The sequence below is a fragment of the Leuciscus leuciscus genome (assembly GCF_965113295.1).
Source record: "Leuciscus leuciscus genome assembly, chromosome: 12".
Classification (NCBI taxonomy): domain Eukaryota; kingdom Metazoa; phylum Chordata; class Actinopteri; order Cypriniformes; family Leuciscidae; genus Leuciscus; species Leuciscus leuciscus.
In genome coordinates, this window is record NC_138736.1 from 32,467,949 (window position 1) to 32,491,609 (window position 23,661).

The following is a 23,661-nucleotide window of genomic DNA, read 5'->3' on the forward strand; positions in this document are numbered from 1 at the left end:
AAACAAGCTCTGAATTACCAGCCAGTAAAATCTAGGTAAATTCTGCACTTCTGCACGTCACATGTTACTACGCGGAATATCCTCAAGACCTCAACTGTGCTGATCGCCGATAGAGCAGACAAAATGGAGACGTAAACATACCAAAGAAAAAGAAAACCATGCCATGACTTTATAGCACTTTTTCCTTTTACTGTAATATTGTAAATGACTCATTGTCTCTTTTTGCTACTTTTGGCCTTCAAACAATAATTTTTACATAAACAAATTGAAGAGACCCACTATAAACTTAATTGGGTATTCCTTCCCAGGCTGTCACATGTCACACCTCATCATCTGAGAAACTGCCACTCAATTACACCAAAATGATGGACTAAGACACCCATATAGGTGAAGCTATTCCACTGGAACTTGGTCTTCATTGGCCTACTTTATATTAGGAGTCTGTACTTGTAAATGCATATAAATGAACTAAATTAATAACTTTTTTACAACAAAAATGAACCATCACTAAACTTACTTAAGCTGGACTATGACACTATTTTCTTCTAGATCTGCTAGGCCTACACCAGAAACAAACTTTGTTGCATTATTTTCCGGTTATCTGTATTATCAATCTGTATTTAAAAAGCGCTATATAAATAAAGGTAACTTAACTTGATTTGACTTGTCTTCGGCTACGTCAGAAAATAAGTACAATGTACTTTTTGTGTTCATGTTGTATAGCAAAACCTGGTTACACTTTATTTTAAGGTGTCTGTGTTGCAGTGTAATTATACATTATACAATATACAATTATTCATAAAATTTTATTAACAACATGTAGGCTAGTTATAGGGTTTGGAATAGGGGTTGGTTTAGGGTTAATTGTATGTAATTGCATAATTTATAGTTATTACTACAGTAACTATAGCCTACATGTAACGTGTAACAAGGACACTGTAAAATAAAGTTTTACCCAAAACACTTTAGAGGTGGGATACGGGTAAAGTTAGGCTATTAAGCTGAAGCCATTTGGTACCGTTTAGAACCACACTGTACTGTTACATGTCAGTAAGGAGGTTACGTCTTTTGTATTACTATCATTATAAACTCACATCCAGTGTCACATCAACATTCTCAATGACAAAAACATTTTCAAGTGCATGTGGTAGTGGCAATAGATCTAATGTTTTGATCATAGCTTGGAATAGAATAGAAATATGGGAAAATGGGAATGACTGTCCATTGACTTTAAGAGATACATTCTGGTTGATATCCAAAACAACTTAGTACAAAAGTGGAAAAGTGGAATTCATTTATCCACAGAACACAGTAACACAGGCACTGCTAAGCTAAGACATAATACTATGTGCAAAGTCCCCCTGCAGTCAATTTTATCACTTAAAACTCATCTTTGATCACCAAAATGACAAACGTTTTTCCTCCACACCCTTGCCTCATTTAGTAGACGCGGTTCTATGAATATGCAAATTATTCCCACCTCCACTCACTCGCACACGCTCAGAGATCCACTCGTTGACGATTTCAAACCACTTTTTTTGAGACTGTCTTTGGTTCACCACACAGCAATGGTGTTGACTTATGAATTTGCACATGGTTTGTCTGAGGCATATTAAAACACCACAGGAATATAAACAACATTAAAAACTTGATTTTCACCACAGGGGGACTTTAAAGACTCAAAACAGTAAAGAGATGTTTTTATTAATATTTTGTGGTGGAGTGGAAATCATGCAGATCGTACCTAAACTAAAGCTCGCCAGTTACATAAATGAAGTGGCTAGCAAGTCTCCTTTTATATGAGGACAGAGTACAGGGGGCCAGAGCAGCAGATTTCAAGGGTCCCAGAATACATCAAACTGTTATAGAGCTTTCATGTGTTTATCAATTTCTTTATTTATTTATTTTTTTTTTGCAAATGCTTGATGATGTAGGCCTAGTTCTTGTCTATATTATAAAGTAGCCTAGCCTAATTTGAACTCTGTAACCTTTTTGTACAAATCATTCAACCTTTGTTCTAGCAAGTTTTGCAGTAGGCCTGATACAGTCTTCAGCACTTGCAAAAACGATGTGTAAATAATGCATAAAACTACACTAGTTATACAGGTTTGGTTATCTATTGTTACTACGCAAAAAGTGAACTGCAGTCTGTTCCGAGAAACCATGTGATATGGTTAAAAAAAATGTGGGCGATTTTGGAAGACTATTGTTGGCTTGGACCGCCACCTAGCGGACACACTAATAATATCTTAGAAAGGCTAAAATGAACGTTGTCGAGAAATATTTTTAGTGGTTTTAGTGTATATTCTGGTACAGTTAGTGGTTAAAAGACATTTACATCAAAAGCGACCTCGGAGTACTATATTTTCGATTGGAACAAATATCCTGCAATATGCAGTGGCGCAAAACAAACAACATAGGCATGAATGCACATGCGCATTGAAAGTGAAACCTCTTGTGCACGGATGTTGTGAGGGGAAAACCGACAGATCTTAAACACTCCTAATAGACGCAGTTGTAAGCACAGAGTTATCATTTTAACATAAAGACCAACGATGTCTTATATTTCGAGCATATATAAGATATCTATTATCGCATTTGCATTGTTTTTTGGTGGTAAGTTTTGCTGCATTTTGGTACCTACTCAAAACTATACATTTAATTATGTGGGATCATTAAACATAATTAAGAATGATTTCTCTTATCTTGCAGTGTCCAGTTCTGGATGTCCGGTTCTGGAGTGCTGGTTTGTCCAGGAGAAGCCCGGTCACAGAGGAGGTTTCTCAGTACCAATGAGTCAAGAGAAATCTCTAATGTTCATCAGAACTGAAGCTTACAGTGAAGAGATCATATCTGATCTTCATCCTCCTGCAGACATCAGCCCGTCCAGAGTTTACTATGTGACAGGTTAGTGTCAATGCAGCATGTGCTTTTAAAACATTTGTGTTGATTTCTGGTCTATATAATCTGTAATTGGCCTATCTATAAGATGTCAAAAAGTCCATGCTCAAGTCAAGGAAGATTTACGTAATGCTGTGCTCACTTGATACTAATGTAAATAAATACTGTAATGTTTATGATATAGTAGTAGCCTATAATATAGTCTGTGTTGTTCGACAATATAGTCCTTTGTACTGTATTTAAATTATTTAAATCACTTTTCAACACTGACCAGATCCAACAGCCACAGATGTCATATATATAGTGTAATGTCACGTGTTATAGAGTGCAAAATAACAATAAGATGATAACTAAATGTTAATGCACTGTTCTCCTCGAGATCCAGCTGGCACGTTCTGCAGTGCCGCCCTGAACCCTCCCAAAGGCTCTGTGAACAAACCAAAGTGTGAGATTAACCCTTTCATGCCTCACGCCTCCATGGTCAGATGGACATCAGCTCTCACTGACTCCGCCCAAAGTCCAGTCTACCTGCAAGCTGATTGGTTCTCAGTGGCAGTGCAAGGGCTTGACGATCAGCTGACGTTGTCAAATATCATGAGAGCGCCTTCAGCTTCTAAAGAGCCAAAAGGTAAAAAAAACTAAATTGTTCATACACTGTATATTGGCAGAAAAAATATTACATTGATTTCCATAATACATAATAATTATGTATATTATATAATTGATAATATTAAGAATTATTATTATACATAGTTATACATAATGAGCTGTAAATAATGTAATTTAAAAAAATGTGCATTCCGATTCTATTTTGCATGTATCTTATATGTTAATTAATTAAATAAGACAAATTCTTTTTAACCCTTCTGTTCTAATGATGGTTTAACACTTTCTTTGCTCAATATGCTTCCTTTTTTCCTCTTTTTCTTAAAGTCATTCTCAGTGTCTCCAGTAAAACTCCGGTGGTCCGCTCGAGACTGGGAGAACCGGTTCTGTTAGACTGTGGGTTCTGGGTTGACCAGTCTTCTCCAGTTCACGGCTCTGGATTCTCTGTGGAGTGGCGTTATCAGTTTCGGGGTGAAGGACGGCTGGTTCTCGCTTACGATGGCAAGAACGATCGGTTTGCAGAGACATCAGAGACCGGAGCCGATATTGACATCACAGGCCTCTATGAAACAGGAAATGCATCTCTGATTCTGGAAGAATCTCAAGTGAGACACTCAGGAACTTACATCTGCACAGTGTATCTTCCACATCTGCTGGCTCAGGTAGCCGTGGACCTGGAGATAGTTGGTGAGATGATGGTATACTCTGATTCTGACAGAGCCAAGTCAGATTTGCATAAATTATTATGGATATTATGTTATATATATGTAATAGTAACCATCACTTCCTTTTTTCTTTCCAGAGCCTCCCTCTCTCTCCATCTACCCTTCTCCTCTTCCTCTGCTGGTTCCTGGGCAGCTGCTGCTGATCCAGTGTGAAGCGTCTGGTTTTGCTCCTCACACTCTGGATCTGGGCTGGGAGTTCACCGGGGCTGATGGGAAGTCCCGCTCTCTGGGTCAGGGTGGTGTAACGGGTCACAGACAGGCGTCTGATGGCACCTTCAGTCAGAGCAGTCGTCTGGAGCTGGACTCGGGTAAGATGAGGCTGGGTCGTGGTGGTGACATCACCTGTGTAGCCAAACACGCTGGAGGAACACGGCGAGCTACTGCTACACTCAGTGTGATTGGTGAGTGATACTGTCCTAGACTGATGTCATTTTCAGACAGTGTTTATGATCAATCATTAAACCTGAATAATTTCACGTCCACTTCAATTGTCTATATTTCAATGGTGGGGATTTTCAGTGATTCTTTCTGCAGGATACTCTAGTAGGCGACAACAAGTGACAGTCTTTATGACAGTCTGATTCATATTTTAATTTCCAAAAGAATGTTTATGTCAGAATGTTCTGCAAGTCTTGATTTTATATTTTTATATATTTAGGTGTCAGCGCTCCTTCTATTGAAGACTCTATGGCGATGGTCGCTGTTGCTCTGGTGCTTTACGGCATGATAAAGTTTCTCTACTGGACGTTCAGCTCTTCTGGTGAGTCGGTTTTCTAACATCACTGCAACACAGAAGAGCTATTTACAAGTGAACTGATGATAAAATGACCTGATCCATTGTAAAAAATAATTACCATATTGCAGTATACAGACTAGAATTGTGTTTGTAATATGAAATGCCCTGGAATGTATTAAATATCGAAGCATGTCAATTTTTGTTTTCATTTAGACTCCAGTGACACTGAATTAGAGAATAAGGTAAATAACATATTTTGTTAATAATTAATTTGTCTCAAATTAAATTTTTTAATTTCTCCGATGTTATCTTTAGTTCTCCTGTATAACTGCTTATATCTGCTTATTTCTGTCTCTTGTGTAGAAGGAGAAGTAAACCTGGACCTGGAGGGGATTTTGAAGCTGAATTGTGTGCAGAGAAACTGCTCTTGTAAATAATTATTTCAGAATAGTTTTATATTGTGTTTCAGTCTTTGCTTAGGAATTTCAGTTTGCTGTGTTTGGGTTAGTTACTCTCTGCAGGTATTTTTATACTAAACGATTTTAATGATAGTTGTACAAATTAAAAAAAAAAGAAAAAAGTGAATTATTTTATTTTAAATATTGCGTTTAGTTTTCGGACTGAATTTAAGCATTTGAACTTTTTTAATCAGTTGTTTAGAGATATACAAGTGTAGTGCTTCAAATAAGTAATGACCTGTGTGTTAAGAATCATTAGTTAGGCTACATGTCTTTCTCTCTCTCAAATCATGGAGTTCCTGAGGGGGATCAGGCAGCAGATTCAGTTTGAAAAAAATGAAAAGGTTTTTTATATGTGTTATAAACAGTTAAAATACAGAGAATAATAATACAGTAAGTCACCTGATAAATGTGAAGTGAAAGTTTTGATCATCACACATCTGATCTCATATTCATGCCAATCTCACTGTTTTATTACTGTATCTGACAAAGTAAAAAAAAAAAAATTAAACAGTCCTCAAACTAAAGACCCTATTTACGGCATTTTTTTTGTAATATTTGAATTGCATTTTCTGTAATTAACTCAAACAACAACAACAACACAAAAAATTATCTTATAGGCTTTAATTTGTATAGGTCAAATTTTGTATGTCAGACGCAGGGATAGGCAACTCCGGTCCTGGAGGGCCACTGTCCTGCAGAGTTTAGCTTCAGCCCTGATAAAAACTCACCTGCCTGTATCTATCTAGTAATCCTGAAAACACTGATTGCCTTGTTCAGGTGTGTTTAATTAGGGTTGGAGCTAAACTCTGCAGGACAGTGGCCGTCCAGGACCGGAGTTGCCCATCCCTTGCCTAGAATTTAAGTTGCTTTGTTGTGCAAACTTCTGTTTCAGCAATGTTGTCAAGCATAATAAACACTGTAAACATGTATGATGTCAGAAAGATCAAACAATTATTTATAATGGAGGAAACGTCACAGGGCTTGAACAGAAAAAAAAAGAATACTTTTAGAAAAAACAAAGTTAAAGGACTATATTTTAATAACAGCATCTAAAAGCCACACACAGCTATAGGTGGAGAGGAGAGAGAGCGATTGCTGAAATATTTTATCTATCCTATAGAAAACAATTGTAGAATAAGTTTGAGTACTATAAAAGATGTGTCTGAGGCCTCATGGCCTACGTGACTGTAATTGCAAAGGTCAAGAACATCTGAGAAGTTTGTGCAGTCACTGAGCAGTTTTTGCTCAGTCTGGGCTTTTCCAGTAAACAACAGGTGATGGAGAAAAGAATAAGACCATATTCACGTGGTGTCTTGCCTCTGGGAAGTATGGAACTTTGTTTCCGTCACAGAATAAAAAGTAAAAAAGGTAATTGCGACTTTATCTTACAATTCGGACTTTTTTTTCCTCACAATTGTGAGTTTACATCTCGAAATTCTGACTTTTTATCTCAGAATTGCATGATATAAAGTCACAATTGCGAGTTATAAAGTCATATTTGCGTGATAAAGTTGCAATTGTGTGTTATGAAGTCTGAATTGCGTGATATAAAGTCGCAGTTGCATGTTATAAAGTAAGAATTGTGATATAAACTCGCAATTCTGAGGAAAAAATCTGTCTTTTTTTTCCATAGAATTGGACTTTATAATTCGCAATTGCGAGTTTATCTTACAATTCTGATAAAAGATGTCAGAATTGCGAGATATAAACTCGCAATTGCGTGTTATAAACTCAGAATTGTGAGAAATAAAGTCAGAATTGTGACATGTAAACTCGCAATTGTGAGATAAAAAGTCGAAATTATCTTTTAAAATGTTTTATTCTGTGGAAGAAGAGTTGATTGTCCTTGGAGAATGTTGTCTATATGAGAGAGGGTTGACCATCAATTGGCCCGATTTCACAATTAGAGAGTTTGAGCTTCATTAGCAAGAAAGAGATGACTTTTCTCCACAACTTAAAATCGAGCCACTTCAGTGAATGGGGATTATTAGGAGGCCATGACTGATAAAGGCCAATAGAAGGAATTTAGCAAGGACGCCGGGGTTACACCCTCTTTACGAGAAGAGCCATAGCATTTTTAATGACCAAAGAGAATCATGACCTTGGTTTAAGGTCTCATCTGAAGGACGGTGCTCACATGCTCAGCGCTGGATAAGACCTGAAGTAACTGTTTTCTGTAGGCTGCTCTTTCCATACTCCACATAGTTCTTCAACTACTCAATGCACACAGTGCTCAAGTAATGTGTTCTGCCCTCAAGAGAAGCTCTGTTATCAAAAGATTCAATTGTTTTAGAGCAGCCAATAAAAAATTATAGCAAAGCAAGGGTTAGGGTTATTAGCAAAGCAACTTGTTTGATCGACTTTGATTCATAATTCAAATGTGATCATAAATATTTTCTGTATGCATAGTTTGGTGACTGAATTATAGTACAGCTTAATCTATGAACCTATTGAGTTTGCAAAGTCACTGCCTGGTCTTTATGCTCAACCTTTGCTCTACACTGCACTTGCACATTGGCTAGACCAAACTGAAATATAATTTTTAGTGTTTTGAGGTTAAGAAACAGCAATTATGTACCATTAATGTCAGATTTTAGTGAGATTTCTTTATGTCAGCTATACTTAATATATAATCAGCATGAAACATAAGTTGCCATTGTCTTTTTCCTATTATTGTTCCCTAGTGAAACGGCTTCTCAAACAAGAAAAAAATGTAGGATGGGACTTTATTCTGTCCATCAGGGAAGAGGTGGAATGGTTGTGGTTTGCTATTGGTCGATCTCATGTGAGTGACAGGTTGTCCCGCCCTCATGCCAGTAAACACATCATCAGAGAAGAAAAGAGTATTTTGAGGGGTAATTTGATAAAAAAAAATAATAATGAGTGCACATGATGAAGTAAATGTACCACTGTATATCCTGGTACAGTATGTTGTGTGTGTGTATGAGTGTGTTCATGATGAAGATCCCTGTTGAGTGGTTGAACCGCTCTTTTGCTCTTGGATGTTGTTTCTGAATGCCAGAAGAGTTCCAGCTGCAAGTTGTGTTTATGTGTCCCGGTGTTCTGCTTCTCCTTTCTGTCTCATTCACTCACACAACTTTCATTGTGTTGCTGTCAAAGTACATAAACTGCCCTTCATAGATCAGACCAACAACAGTGAACTCTGGGAAGTCAATGTCTCCAGACACAGCAGTGTAGAAATATTTAAGAGAGTGTGTTTGTTTGGACAAAAAAATCTTCAAATATATTTAGATTTTATAAAAATGCATTTATATTTAATTGAATAAATTTAGAATTATTTAAATATTTAAAAAATGTTTTGTATAATGAAAGTAATAAGGTCCAAAACAAAAAGAACTTACTTTCTTTCCATAGCAGAAGAAAGTTGATGTGGACTCTTTTTGTGTGTGTGTGCATATTTTGAAATATCAAATCATACAGTTCATTTATAGTACTCACATCTTCTCACATGCACAGGCGAGACGAGCTCCGAGACACAGAAGAACTACAGTCTGCATGTTTAGACTTTGACTGAAAAATTCTTCTTCAGAATTGAACCTGAAATGTTTTCTCATGTCAAGGCTTTAAAATTGCAGCCAATGGATTTTTAGGACAAGTGGAACATCATCAGTCATTATGAGGTTTTCTTAAATTGGACTGATGAAAGTGAAAACTAAATAATAAAGTCATGAGACAATATTATTATAACTATTGTAAATATGAAGGATGAATTCTGAAAAAATAATAATTTAACAAATGTGAAAATATATAGGCTAATAAATAAATAAATCTTGATATTTGTGCATGATTAAATATATAATAATACATTTGCGAAAAATAATAAACATACAAATATGTTAGATAAAAAAGCAAAATGGAAAGTTTGTTTTTGTTTTTAATTTAATATTTCTATTTTTCTTTCATTGTTAAGTTATTTGAGAATCAAGACCAGTAATCGATGTTTCCTTCGCACAAGAGGATTTCAATTAATCATCATTAGGCAGAATTTGTGACACCATTGGCTGATCACTGAAGTGAGATATCAACTGTAGATGGTTCAAAAAGGCCAGTGTTTGGAAAATAATAGGGATCTTATGTGCCTGTTTTCTTGCTCTTGACTCTCAAAAGGCTAAGGCTTTTTAATTTTTTTTATTGCTTGATACTGAGATACCAAACAAACTTCAAAATAACAAAGCTTAATACAATTCCAAGAAGTCCAAGAAAAGAATAAATAAACAACATAAAACTAAAGAAACATTAAAAACGAAAATGTATTTTTGTTTGTTATGCGTGAGTTTTAAGAATTTAAAAAAGTTAATTAAATCTTAATGGAAATGTAAGAACATGGGAGGGTTCTTAAATAATCTGCATTATGTATGAAGTAACTCCAACAGCACAATGTTGTTAACCAAAAATTCACCATCAGAATTCAAAGAAAAATACAAATATTTTAGGCTATGTCAGGTATTACATATTTCAAACTTAACCAAACGTAAAGGTCATCCCAGAATTTTGCATAAAATGAATGTTCCAACAACTCTATGTTTGCTTCACAAAAGGTGCACTCATTACAACCCAAATGAAATATCTGTCTGAAGAACTCATTACAAGGATAAATATCATTAATAATTTTAAACTGAACCTCTTTTACCTTTGGTACAAGTGGGAAAGTGAGAAATCTTGTTCTAATTTGAACCACTTTTTTCTTTAAGAAAATCAAAAACAAGATGTCTCTTACTAACTTCAGAAGGTAAACTCTTTGTATTTACTAATGTTCGTAAAACTTTAATCTTACCGGCCGCTCTCCTTTGTAAAATTAAGACCAGAAATGTTTAAATAACTCTTGGAAACACAGGTGAATAACGCAATGCACATTTTACCAGCTGAACCAAACCATCAGGAACAAAGGTCAGGAATGACATCAGGAATGAGGTCTTCTCATGTTCAAAGACAAAGACACATAGCCTATAATTTCCGAGTACAAATAATATTGTATTTTCGAACAAAAATCATCATAACTAAGGAAAATTCCTTCCCCATCCATAATGTGTACAATGGACCAGACACCTTTATCCATCCAGTCCTGAAAGAACAGATTACCTATTAATTAAGGATATACATTAATTAAAGAACAACTATGTGGGTAAAAAATGTGTTTGTATCGGTTTCCAATATAATAATCCCTGACTATGAAAAGATGACAATTTACACTTTGGTGTATTTGATGACCAAAAAAGTCACACCTCAAAAGAAAAGCAATGCCCCAAAAAGAATACAAAATTTTGTTGAAGAAAAGTTATATATATATATATATATATATATATATATATATATATATATATATATATATATATATATATATATATATATATATATATATATATATATATATATATATATATATTATATAATACAATTAAATACAGAGGCTATAGTGTGCACCTGTCTCAGTTCCGTTTTTGGAGAAACAAAACACAAGATGCACATCTGACTACGCCTCTGGTCAATACAATTTTGTGTGATGCAACACCATATTACAAAAAATTTAAGAAATATACACTGAGTTTCTGTTATGATCTCCTGCTCCCTGAGCGGCGCTGATAAGCATCAAATGACCAACGTTGAAAACAAATCGCAGAAGAAATACGACGCGCTCAGCCAATGAGCGCTCAGATTACTGGCCGTCAGCGAACCAGCGCGTCTCTTGTTGAGCTGTACATACATCCAGCGCTGAGTTTCAGGATCCGAGCGCGTAAGTTGTTTCTAATTGTCCTCTTATTGATTGATTAATAACGAGCTTTTATGGAAAGTATTTTATGATGCGTTTGTGAAGATTGTGAGGAACTTGACATGTTGGGAAGTTACTCTTTATGGTCGATGTTTGAAGGCTTTTAACAAATAAACGGAAGTGAGCTGTACTGAATGACCGAATTAAAGAGCTAACTTACAGTCTCCAGATCAGCAGGCAATCAACCTAAATTATTATATTTATATCCACATAATATAGAATTATTTCAGTGTCCAGATCTCATTGACTCAGTCAAGCAGTAAAAATGGTTCCTAGGGAATTAAACAAAATTGTACCATGGTAGGCATGGTTACCGCCAAAATACCATAGTTACTGCTCTTATCATTATCGAATGTAGTTTCGTTTCTTTTTTTCACAGTGGTGACTAACAAATTGTAGTTTTTAATATGACTTTGATGGAAAACATGTAAAATGTATGTAGGGTAAATCAAGTCGATTGACAGTGTCAGTCATTGCATTGTTGTCATGTCCTGCATAATTAACGTTAACGTTACATCCTATCCATCCAAAACAATTTTAAAGAGCATTTTGCTATTTGTTTATGGCTTCCCCAGGTCTTTGAGAATATTTAAATTATTTGACCATGATATTACATTTAATTACACACAATTGTCTCATACATGTTGAAATATTGCACTGATGAATATGTTGTTCTACAGGAACATACAGATTTTGGGATCTCAGTTTGGACTTTGACGCTCTTGGCCAGTTCAATGCTCAGTGCTCAAGTAAGTACAGTAAAGCTAAACAAGTAAATTTGAAGTACCATATGCTAAATATGAAAGCACTTTGGACATTCATGGTACAGTTACAGAGAGAGTGTTAAATATAACTCTGTTTACTGAGACACTTGCGCACGGAGTGAAATCTTAAAGAGTAACTGGTGTGTTTCCAGGTATTGGTGTAGTTGAAATGCAGGCTTGACACCTCCACATTCGTTACTCCCCAGCAAATTCGTTCTCCTCCCTTCCGGATGGCCGGAGCAGTGATGGACAGCATTGTGATCCTTGATGATGACGATGAAGAAGCTTCCACGTCTGCATCCTGTTCGTATACTTCGACCTGCCAGCCGAAAACGCCTCTGAAGAATCAGCTGCCACGTCCAACACACATCACACAGTCTCCGTTTGCATCTGCAAAGAAGGATGTTCATGTCCTGCAAGTGGAGAATGAAAAACTGTTTGCAGAGGTATGTTTTTTATGAATATTTACCAAGAGTTATTACATATTTCATGCAGAAAATGAGCATATTACACTAACTACATATTGCAAAAATGTCTAACAGGCCACTAGTTTAGAAACTTTAATATGTACATTACATTCTGGGGGGTTTCGTCCTGTAATCCTATTGAAATTATTCCTTTCCTGTCCCACTTCTAATCCAACCGAATGGTCCCATGGTCCAGTTTGTGGAACATTGCTCCAAACACTCGCAAGATCATCCGGAAGTCGTGACTTACCTGCAGACCAGACACTCTAAGGCCCTGCCGACCTTCCTGTCGTCGGTTGAGTTTCGAAACACTCTGGGCCGCTGCCTCACACGGGCCCAGGCCAACACGGGGAAAACCTTCGTCTACATTAACGAACTCTGCACCGTTCTTAAACAGCACACGGCTCGGAAGCGGAGCTCCATACAGTCTCTCCCTTCTCAGGCAAAACCTGAGGAGAAGAGCAATGGGACAAATGTAAAGGAGCAGGTACAGGTTCAAGGAGAAGAGGAAAAGCAAGAGGAGAATGAGGAATCGAAGAAAACTAAAAGGGCTTCAAGGAGACAGGTACTGTAGCAATCCATCATAACTCACAGATACACTCATTTTATATGTTGTGAAGGTCGATATGACAGTGGTCTTGGATATTGTATACGGACACTGTTGGTTTTCAGCTGGCCTTGGTTCTGGAATAATTTTTCCATGAATTTTCTCCTTAGGGAATTTTTATTTTCTCCTTTTAAAAAAAGTCTTCAGTAAAGAGTTTGCATGCTGTGTTCCAGTTACAGTGGGATGTGAGATATTCCTATTTGAAATCATCAATCTCTGAACGTAAAAGTGTTTTATTGCATGAATTACGATGTCTGACTTGTATCATTTAACACACTTTTCAAAGTAGAAAAATAGAAGGTAAATAGAAAGCAGAATAAGTCATGAAACAAACCAATCATTCAAACTTAGATTAAAAAAGGTATTTGAAAAATGTAAAGAACAAATGTACAGCACTGTATTTTATTTTATTAGGGAATGTACTATTCATCCAATGAAGCATGTAACTAAATAAAAAATGACAGTACGATATAAAAAATATTCCATTTATGCAAATACATAGTAGGCTATAGTATCATCATATATCAATACTTAAAGGTATAGCGGAGGATCTTTCCAAATTTTAGATAAGACCCGCCCTCTCTACTTTTTGAAAAGTTTGATTGATTCACCAGAATGATTGACAATTAGGAGGACCAATAGTTTAGACTACCCACCAGGAAGTAAAACATCCTCCGCTATACCTTTAAACATTTCTGTTCATGTTAGGCCTGTTGAACAGTTTTTAGCAATAACAAATAATAAAAAATGAATGGGATTTACTTCTGGAAACACAACTTTAGTTTTCTATACTTGTGCACATTGAAATTATTTGAGGGATTTAGTACATGTAATCTGTGTGCCTCTCATGTTCTGTTTCAGATAGCGTACCTGGAAAACCTGTTGAAGGTGTATAATGAGGAGATCCGACGGCTTCAGGAGAGGGAGTTGACTGTGGACGATTTGGAGAAGGAAGATTCCAGTTATATTCAGGAGCACAAGCTCAAACGCAAGGTGAGTCTGTTTCTTCTTGTTTTATAATTCTTCGTCTCGCTGATTTAGCTCGAATAAATCCATTTTTTTTATAGTAAATCAAACTGTTATATCAAAAGATCAAGGACAATTTGATTCCATTTTAATGCAGTGAAACTACATGAAATAATGAGATTTTATTGGGGTTTTATATGGTCTTGTTCTAATCATTATCTTTAATGCTCTTTCTGTGGTCTCAGATGATGAAGATCTATGAAAAACTGTGTGAGCTGAAGGGCTGCAACACGCTGACGGGTCGAGTGATCGAGCAGAAGATTGCCTACAGTGGAACACGCTACCCAGAAATCAACAAAAAGGTTCTTCTTTTGCTTGTTAAGTCACGTCCCTCAAGATCGGTTCTCAAAGGCCACGTACACACTGTAAAGTTTCAGGAGTGACAGCCATATTTAAATGCGGGACGCAGCGGGAGTGAGTCCCCTAAATTATCGTTCCAAGTGTTCCAGTTTGGATTTATTTAGTGTTTCTTGTGGGCTTGTTCTTGTTTGTTGTTCCTCTAGCAAGATCTGGCGACACGTAAGAGTCCAGACTCGCACCTCTTTCCCTGTGATTTCTTGCACTGCACATACAGAAGAGAGAAACATTTCTGATGTACATTAACTAACAAGTAGTTCTGTAAATGTGGTTGTCCCTACCTGCATTTTCAGGAGTTAATTCGGTTGTAGAATGTGGTTGTCACTCCTGTAAATTACTGAACTGTGTGTGTACAGAACAGGATTAAGCACTAAGTCTACGTTCACACTGTCAGTTTTTGGGATTGACAACCGCGTTTACTTACAGGTGTGAGTGAGTCTTGAAATGGCCCGTTCACACCGCAACTTACAATAGCGTCTCAAATACGGTTTGTGAACGTGCAAGAAGAGTCAAGCCTGTATTCTCTAACCAGTAACCACAACAGTGACCAATTTAATATCAAAGACAGCGATGTCCATAAAACGGAAAAGTCTGATTACTTTTTGATACGACAGGCATCCAAGCGAGCCGCTAGTTCATCCGTCAAATCTTCATTAACCGACAGCAGCTTTTACTGTATATCTGTATATCGCTGTAGGTTACCGAAACCACACATGAAAACACAACACACAGTTGTGGGGTCTCTCAAACTGTATGACGTGACAGACAACTAGTTTTCCGGGTCCGTTCTCACAGCGCGTGTTTTCCGAGAATGCAGTTGTGAGTCCTGAAAATTTACAGGTGTGAGTTGGGTTCGAGAATGCGGTTGTCACTCCCTTAAATAACCATTTTGTGTGTGAACGTAACCGTATCAAGGACTCAAATGCAGGACTGACAACCTCATTCTGTTGCTGTTTGAACGTGGCCTAAAAGGTGAACTGACAAACTTGAGGCATAAATGTCAAAGAAAGTGACCAAAAATGTTTATTTTTTCAAATGTAATTAGTACATTACATTTATAAAAGTATCTTTTTATTGTAATATTTTCCTAAATTTATTCAGATAGAGATTTTTTTTTTAATCTCAAAGTGTGGTTTTATATGGCTAGATGAAAGACACCCTCATAAAGGTAAAGATTGCTCATGCACTGAAATGAAATCCCAGGGGATATATTCATAAAATAATGAATATTTATCTATATTTTTCCTTTGTTTTCATATATTACTGTCTTCTTTTCTCTTTGGTTTGTAGATCGAACGCTACATTAACAGTTCAGAAGCTTTTCACAATCCACCGGACTACACGGATATCCTGAAGGTGGTGCAGCGCGCCAACGAACGCTACAGTCTCCAGCTCGCCCGCAAACAGATGACCCAGATCGCCCAAGAAGCCTTCCGAGAGACGGGCAACAAACTGCAGGAGAGACGACACCTTGACATGGTCTACAACTTTGGCTCCCACCTTACGGATACATACAAACCTAGTAATTCAATTTAATTACTATCGAGTTCAGCTAGAGAAGATAAGGAAGTCATATTGTGTTAGTCTGATGCCCTGCTTCCTTGATGCTTCAAACTCATCAGTGTTTTATATACATTTCTGGATTGATGTAATAATGGATGGACCCCAGTAATATTTAGTGATTGTAAGTTACACATTTTTTTTTGTTTCTGTGTTTTTCCAGCGTTAGATCCTGCACTCGTTGACCCAACACTACATCGCAGACTACGCTCCAATAGAGACACGGCCATCAGCAGCCTGGAGGAGGTGATCAACAAATACGCCAATAAACAGGAAGACATGGAGGTCGAGGAAATGAGGAAAAGACAAGAACGAGAGAGACTGAAAAAAGAGGTAAAAGAACAAAGTACATTCATATTGTTTATTTTGTTTTAAAATCTACAGAGAACTAGAAGAATATTACTGATTCAGTTATAAAACCACACTGAAATGTTATGCTTAAAATGTAATGAAATGCATTGTAATAAATTATACTACAGGGCCGTTGAATGCTTGAATCTGATTGGTTGAAGAACGTTCTAAGGTGTGCATTATTTTCAGGGAAACGCACGGCTAAAGTAGTTCCAGGCAGGTCTTGACCGCATTACAGTTCCATATCACTTCGCGTAGTCAACTGTAATAACAGAAAATAGGATACAATTCATAACAAGAAAAAACATTTAGCCCCATGCGCTTGATCTGCAATTTACAATGTCTAGCTTCACAATCAATGGAAACATGCAGTTTAATTTTAATAAATAAAGTATATAGTCCTATATAATCAATAGAAAATTAAACTGAATATAGGCTAAATGCAGCACGGATTTTTATTGCAGATAATTTAACAAATAAATAATTATTGATAGGCCTACTTGTTAAAAGGGCTTTGTGTTTCATTTATTTGGCTAGTCTACTGTCATCTGTCAATAATAAAAAAAAAAAAGAATGAACGAATTAATTAAAACGAATTGAATTAATAAATAAAAAATAATAATGACGCACATGCTTTTCTGTCTCATTATTGCAACATCTCTCTCTAATAACTGCATTAATAACTGCATAAAGCCGGGGACACACTTTAAGGCCGGTTATGAATGTAATTTGATACTTATGACTGATCATGCCCAAACAAGTGTTCAGCGCGTTCAGTCTGTGTTCAAAGTCGGTGTTTAAAATCTGCTGCAGTCGATGAAAACAGTCAGAGAATGTGTCAGCTAGTCGTGTGACCCAGCATTAGTCTGCTATCAGCGGCTCAAACCTCCGTTACTAACTCTGAAATTACGTTTTGGAATTAGCAACGGAGGCATGGGATTAGATGCGTAAGAAATTAGTCCTACATACAAGAGCGTTTTAATGACAAAAACTTTACAAACGTCTTGAAATACATAATCTGAACAATGTTTGGAGGTGTGGTAACTGTAGTATAAGCGGAATAATTTACTTCAGGCCGTTGAATTATTAGAAAAATAATGCACACCCGAGGTGTAACGGCCACTCCGCTTCGCGTCGTGACCGCATTACCACCTCGGGTGTGCATTATTTTTCTAATAATTCAACGGCCTGTCGTCAATTATTCCTTACTTAAATATGATTTAAAATATTTAAATTTTTTATAAATAATAGTTAAATTCTTTCTTGATGCAAATATATTATTTTCATAAGTAAGATATTAATTAAATAACTTCTAAAAATTAAATTAATTGATTAATTAAAAAATAATTGGATTAATTTTAATGAATCTGTTTCACTTTTTAGAAGATATTTAATTATTTAAAAAAAGTGAAAAAGTGAAAAATATTTTTTTTAAATAAATTAAATAATGATTTTAAATATTTAATGTAATTAAAACCATTAATTTACAAAATTTAGTCATTTTAGTATATCAGAAATATTAGTAATATTTCACCATTCATATTTTTATTATTAAGATTGATATAGATCTATTTACCTTTTTTTTTTTTGCTCCAAGTTATTTCATCATAAAAATCTTTTCATTTTTCTTTTTACAAAAACTTGACCTAAATTGCCAAGTACAATGAAAATGTTTAAAGCAACAAGTAATTTTTCTATCAAGGCAGGTTTACCATGGGTTTTTAATAATTAATTAATTATTTGTATTCATATTTAACGATATAACAATATAAGTAATAAACAGCACTATTTATCTACATATTATGAACAATATAAAGTTAATATAATTTGAAAAAGTTAAAATATTCTATTTTAATTAACATATTAAATAAATATATTAATATTATAATAATATTATATTATAATAATAATATTGTTTAATTAACTTGTTTTTTGATGCAAATGCTTTTTAAAATGTATTTATTTATTGTTTTATATTAGCTTTTTCTTGTATAGTTGTATTAATATTAGACTTTTTAATTAAATTCAATACTTTTAATAATACTGAATTTTAAAAAACAAGCCAATAAAATAAAATAACCACAATTTGATTGAAAGTAACAGCCGTTTCTCTCTTTCGGCCAAAAACCCAAAACTATGACCAATTTTAAATCTGTTTTTCCTTCCATCACGTTTGCAGGCACTAAATGGGCAACAGGGTGACAGCAAAGAAAAAGAAAAAGAGGAAACGGAAGAAAAAGAAGAACAGGAAGTAAAAGAGGAAGAAGAGGAGGAAGAAGATGAAGAAACGGACGATTCCTCTGATCCTGATATTGAAGAGGAGATCCAGGCCAGTGAAGAACAAGTTGGTCCAGGTATAAATCTTCATCTCTGTCATCTAAAACCATTGCTTATATTCAGTGTGTCCTGTTCATGGTGAGAAAACTCATTTCTCCTTTGCTGACGTGTTTCAGATGATGAAGAAGAGGACGTCGAAGAGCCCTCTGAGTTGAACAACAGTGACAATGAACAGCCAATCAATGAGAACTCTCCTCTGTCAATCAAATCATCCATACAGGATACAGAGGAAGATCCGGGCGACGAGGACCAGCAGTCTCCAGCCAGTAGCACACATGAGGCAGGAACTGTGGAAACACACACCAACGGCACACTTGATAAACCAAGCCCTCTCTCCACAGAGGACATCAGTCAGTCAGAGACAATGGACTCTTTGCCTACCGCCAATGCAGAACCTGTTCCCACTAATCACAGTAAACCTGTTTCTAAAAGCACCAGTATCTGCACTGAGACTGTCTCCACCAATCGGGGCTCATCGCCAACCCCCATGAGATCAGCCAACTGCAGCCCACTACCTCCGACAAGCCCTTTACTGATCGACGAGACGGGCAACTACAGGAAAAGAAAACGCACCTCGACTGATAAACAAACTGCCGCCTACAATGGGAAATGCACACGGGACAGGTAAAGCTGAAGGAAATGTACAAACTTACAATGACAATTTGTTTGTTTGATCACTTACTATTAAAGGGGTTCTTTTATGCTTCTTTCTTTACCGTGTAATGTTGCTGTTTGAGCATGAAAAAGGTCTGCAAAGTTACAAAGCACAGTCACTCCTAAAGGATTTATTCTCTGTATCAGTGCGCACTGTGTCTGAACTCCCTGAAACGCCTCGATTGTAGTCATGAGTTCTCTTCCGGGAACAAACGTCACAATGTTCCTCGTTTAGATAGTTCCCGCCAAAGGTATAGGGCAAAAAATCGCCGAGGCCTCGTTGAGTCGCGTTAGTAGTGTGTTGAAACTCGCAGTTTTGGTAAGGGGTGTGACATTTTCAAAACACACTCAAAGTGGTTGACCAATCAGAGCACATGGCGCTTTTCAGAAGGAGGGGCTGCATAGAGAGAGGAATTAAACAGAGTGTTACTGGCAGACTGGGAAGAGAGGTGCCGCAACAAGGTAATATATGGGAAAATAATACTTTTTTTGAACATTGAAGCATGAAAACCTATTCTTGTAGAGCCCCAAAACAAAATCAAGACTTTGAAAATGTCCCATTTAAATTACTATTTAAGCTGCTAACTTTTTAATTATTAAGCTTAAAGAAATGAAAATGTTTTTTCACATTAATATTTTATCATCATTAATATTTATTTATTTGCAATGATAAATAAATTCTTTTTTTTGTTTGTTTCTTACTTTTTTCTTTTATCAGAAAATTCTATAATTTTTTTTTTACCAAACCTGGCCTATATTGCCAAGTAAAAAAAAGAAATCAAGACAGGTTTGCCATGGGTTTCTCCTAAATGTGTTATTGTTTTTATTTACAGGCACCAATATAACAATATTAGTAATAAACGGCAATATTTATCTACATTTTGTATATAAAATATGATTATTATTTTTGAACAAAATATTTTTTTCTGGAACACAATAGAAGAGTTTCTGAAGATTCTCTCCATACAATTAAAAAAATTAAATCAAAAGCACCATAAATGTCTTTGAGATCCACACAACTCATAAATACATTATATTCAGAGTCATTTGAAACCATTCAATAGTTTTCAGTGAGAAACAGACTAATATTTCAGTCAGTCACATTCAGCGAGCCGTTGAACTGGATCATTGTGTGAGTGAGTTGAACTTGAGAACCAAATCATTCAGACTGTTTTTGCAAAGCAAATCATGTGATTTCACTAAAAAGAACTGATTCAAAAGAATGACTTGTTCGTGTTTTTTGGCATTGCCATGTCTCTCGAGAACGTGCCGTTCTGCGGATGTCAGAATGCTGATCTGTGGATGTCAGATTTTTCTTTTTCTGTGTTTCTCAGAAGAAAGAAAGCCATACTGGTTTGGAACAACATGGCAGTTTTAGGTGAACTATTACTTGTTTATGCAGTGCTGTTTTTCTCATGTTTACCTCAGTGATCTTCCTCTGGATATGGGAGTGATCTGCTGCTCTGAGCAGGAAGACTCAACCAGGAAGAGGACAAGGACTCCGACAAAGGACATGGTCAGGAGCTCAAGAGCCACACCTCCGCCGAAGAGAAATAAGGTGACCGTGTGTTTGGTTTTAGCTTGCATTGAAAAACTTCAGTAAATCCATTTGAATCTGTTGAATTGCATTTGCATGTTATTACACTATTCCAGCAGCAAAAAGGCTAGACTAGGGGTGTCCAATCCTGCTCCTGGAGGAAGCAGGCTCAAAATTGTTTGGCTCCTGAAGCCAAAGACTATAGAATTACACAAGATGCGTCACTCGTTTTGTTTTAGAGAATTTGATGTTTCCCCATTCAAAAAGATTGGAGCTGCACTTGCATGCCCGAGAGGCGTTTCAAAGATGGCCGCTGAGTGGAGTGAAATGACTTGTCTGAGGGGCTGTTTACACGACAACGTTTTTAACTAAAAACATACAACTTTTTATGCGTTTTGGCCGTTCATTTACACAACAGCAGCATTTTCGGTGAGTGAAAACGCAAACTTTTGAAAAAAGGTCCCTGTGTAAACAACAAAAACGCAAATCTCTGAAAATGATGACGTCATGCAAATTCGTATTATGCCGAGTTCACACTGAACGATTTTAGGCCCGATTTTCGCTCGCCGACAGGTTTTGTGAGATCGCCGACAAATGCCCGAATCATAGGCAAATCGGTGCTCGTTCACGCGAGTGACAATCACGCAGTGTGAATAATCAAAGATGCGATCTGAGAGAATCGCCGACGAGTCCTGCTGTGTGATTGTGTATTGACTGAAAACTACATCGGCGATGACCTACAGCCAATGAAAGAGCAAGATATTTTTAATATACGTTTTAATTTTTTATATTTGTTGGTTTTATTCGTTTATTTTTCATTTTCATGTCATTTTTATATTTATTTTAGTAATTAGTACTTCAACTTAAACCAAATGAAAAATTACAAATATTGCTTTGGCAACTAACTGAAATATTTACTAAAAGTAGGCTATACCTGAACGTTTAATTTCAATAAAAATTTGTTTCAATGACCATAAATGTTTTTTATTAGTTTTAGTTAATAACAACACAGCTTCACAGGCCCATTACACAGAGAACTAACTCCTGTGGTTGATGTGTTGACAGGTGAACGTGGCGACCCAGTGCGACCCAGAGGAAGTGATCGTTCTCTCGGATTCAGAGTGAACTCTGCCGTCCGCCACAGGGTACCGAACTGGCATCTCAGACAGCTTCCTGCTCCAATAGTGCCTGCTAATGTGAACTTAAAACAAAAATGTTTTATTTTACTTTGGACTGGTTCAATCAGCTTTTGAATCACCGCCCCTTATCCGCGATGCCACTGTTTACTTTTTATACAAGGGAAAATGGCATGCCGTTATTCATTCTGGCTTTTTAGAGGTATTTTGGTAAAATGTAAATGGGTCTTGCCTCTAAATATTCTTACTCCGAGGGTTTATCTTGTATTGTATTTATGGTTTTAGTTGGAGGGTTTAGATGAAATCCTCATTTGTGCCAAGAGTCATTAGGGGACGTGAGCTTTCCCTCCTCAAGTCAATAAATGCTCTCATTTTGTGTAGTGTTTGACTTACATGTTGATTACTTTGTACAGTGCACTGTGGATTTTTTTAAGCAGCTGTAGAAATAATTTTCAAGATACTTGATATGCTCCAACTCACAAGCATAGGAATGTTTGTTTTCAGATTACGTCTTAAAGGGATACTTCACTTTAAAATGAAAATTCTGTCATCATTTACTCACCCTCAAGTTGTTTCAAACCTGTATGAATTTCTTTCTTCTGCTGCACAGAAAGATAGATATTTTGAAGAATGTCAGTAACCAAAGAGTTAACTGGAACCATTGACTTCCATAGTACTTTTTTTTCCTACTATGGAAGTCAATGGTTCCAGTTAACTGTTTGGTTACTGACATTCTTCAAAATATCTATCTTTCTGTGCAGCAGAAGAAAGAAATTCATACAGGTTTGAAACAACTTGAGGGTGAGTAAATGATGACAGAATTTTCATTTTAAAGTGAAGTATCCCTTTAAATGAATAGTTTACCCAAAAAAATTAAAATTCAGACATTAATAACTTCCCCTTATGTTTTTTTTTTTCTTCTTCTTCTGTGGAATACAGAATAAAACTGTATATAGATTTGGAATGACTTGAGTGAGAAAATGTTGAGCGAATTTTTCTTTTTGGGTGAACTATCCCTTTAATCGGCCTCAGGTGACAAAGCACAAAAGTTAAGTGTCTTCCTACACTTGACGTTTGATATTGAAGTGATTTCTGTAAACTGCTGATGATTGATCTATTAAATTGATCAATATTATCATATTAAAAATTGTTTTTAATTGCGCTGCTTAATTAATTGAGAATTGAACTGGCATGAGAAAAGACAAGGTACATCAAGAGAACATATTAAATCTGTTATAGAAAGTACTTTTTATATTAATAACAGTTTGTTCATATCATTCTAAGATGTTAATTTATACCACGCTGGTGGAATAAGGCATATTAAACAATGCCTTTTTTATAACGATAATTGTTTTTTATTCTGTACTTAAAGGTATATTTCACCCAAAAATGACATTTTTGTCATGTTGTTCTAAACCTGTATGGCATCGTTTCTTCTGCAGAACACAAAAGAAGATAATTTGAAGATTTATTTCCAATAAAAGTAAAACTTTGTTTACTCTATATGACAGAACATGGCAGAATACATTTTTTTTGAGTGAACTACCACTTTAAAACATTAAGGGTAAACTAAATTATCCATAAAGGACACAAGTTAAACATTCTAAAACTGACTGACAACTCAATTTAAACTCGGCAACAGTAATAA

General features: G+C 35.9%; 2 protein-coding genes across 4 annotated transcripts in view; both read left to right on the forward strand.

The window, feature by feature from the left end:
• Positions 1–5,953, forward strand: part of tapbp.1 (TAP binding protein (tapasin), tandem duplicate 1) — an 86,003-nt gene extending 80,050 nt beyond the window's left edge. The window contains exons 1-8 of one of the 2 annotated variants that reach the window (XM_082186243.1): positions 2,269–2,616; positions 2,713–2,907; positions 3,281–3,529; positions 3,835–4,194; positions 4,310–4,633; positions 4,891–4,992; positions 5,182–5,210; positions 5,332–5,953. In XM_082186243.1, the coding sequence (XP_082042369.1) occupies positions 2,556–2,616; positions 2,713–2,907; positions 3,281–3,529; positions 3,835–4,194; positions 4,310–4,633; positions 4,891–4,992; positions 5,182–5,210; positions 5,332–5,343 (1,332 nt within the window). In that variant the 5' untranslated portion in view covers positions 2,269–2,555 and the 3' untranslated portion in view covers positions 5,344–5,953. Of the gene's footprint in view, positions 1–2,268; positions 2,617–2,712; positions 2,908–3,280; positions 3,530–3,834; positions 4,195–4,309; positions 4,634–4,890; positions 4,993–5,181; positions 5,211–5,331 lie in introns of those variants that run through there. The other variant, XM_082186241.1, reaches the window with a different exon arrangement.
• A 5,163-nt stretch (positions 5,954–11,116) lies between these two features.
• Positions 11,117–23,516, forward strand: daxx (death-domain associated protein). Of its 2 annotated transcripts, none has more exons than XM_082186181.1 (12): positions 11,117–11,181; positions 11,898–11,966; positions 12,134–12,427; positions 12,645–13,013; positions 13,917–14,048; positions 14,267–14,383; positions 15,729–15,960; positions 16,162–16,331; positions 18,529–18,703; positions 18,803–19,310; positions 20,769–20,898; positions 21,943–23,516. In XM_082186181.1, the coding sequence occupies exons 3-12, from the start codon at positions 12,212–12,214 to the stop codon at positions 22,000–22,002; spliced, it is 2,109 nt and encodes a 702-aa protein (XP_082042307.1). In that variant the 5' UTR covers positions 11,117–11,181; positions 11,898–11,966; positions 12,134–12,211; the 3' UTR covers positions 22,003–23,516. The 2 variants fall into 2 exon arrangements, with proteins under 2 accessions (XP_082042307.1, XP_082042306.1); XM_082186180.1 differs by having other exon boundaries at positions 11,126–11,181; positions 12,188–12,427.
• The last annotated feature ends 145 nt before the right edge of the window (positions 23,517–23,661 follow it).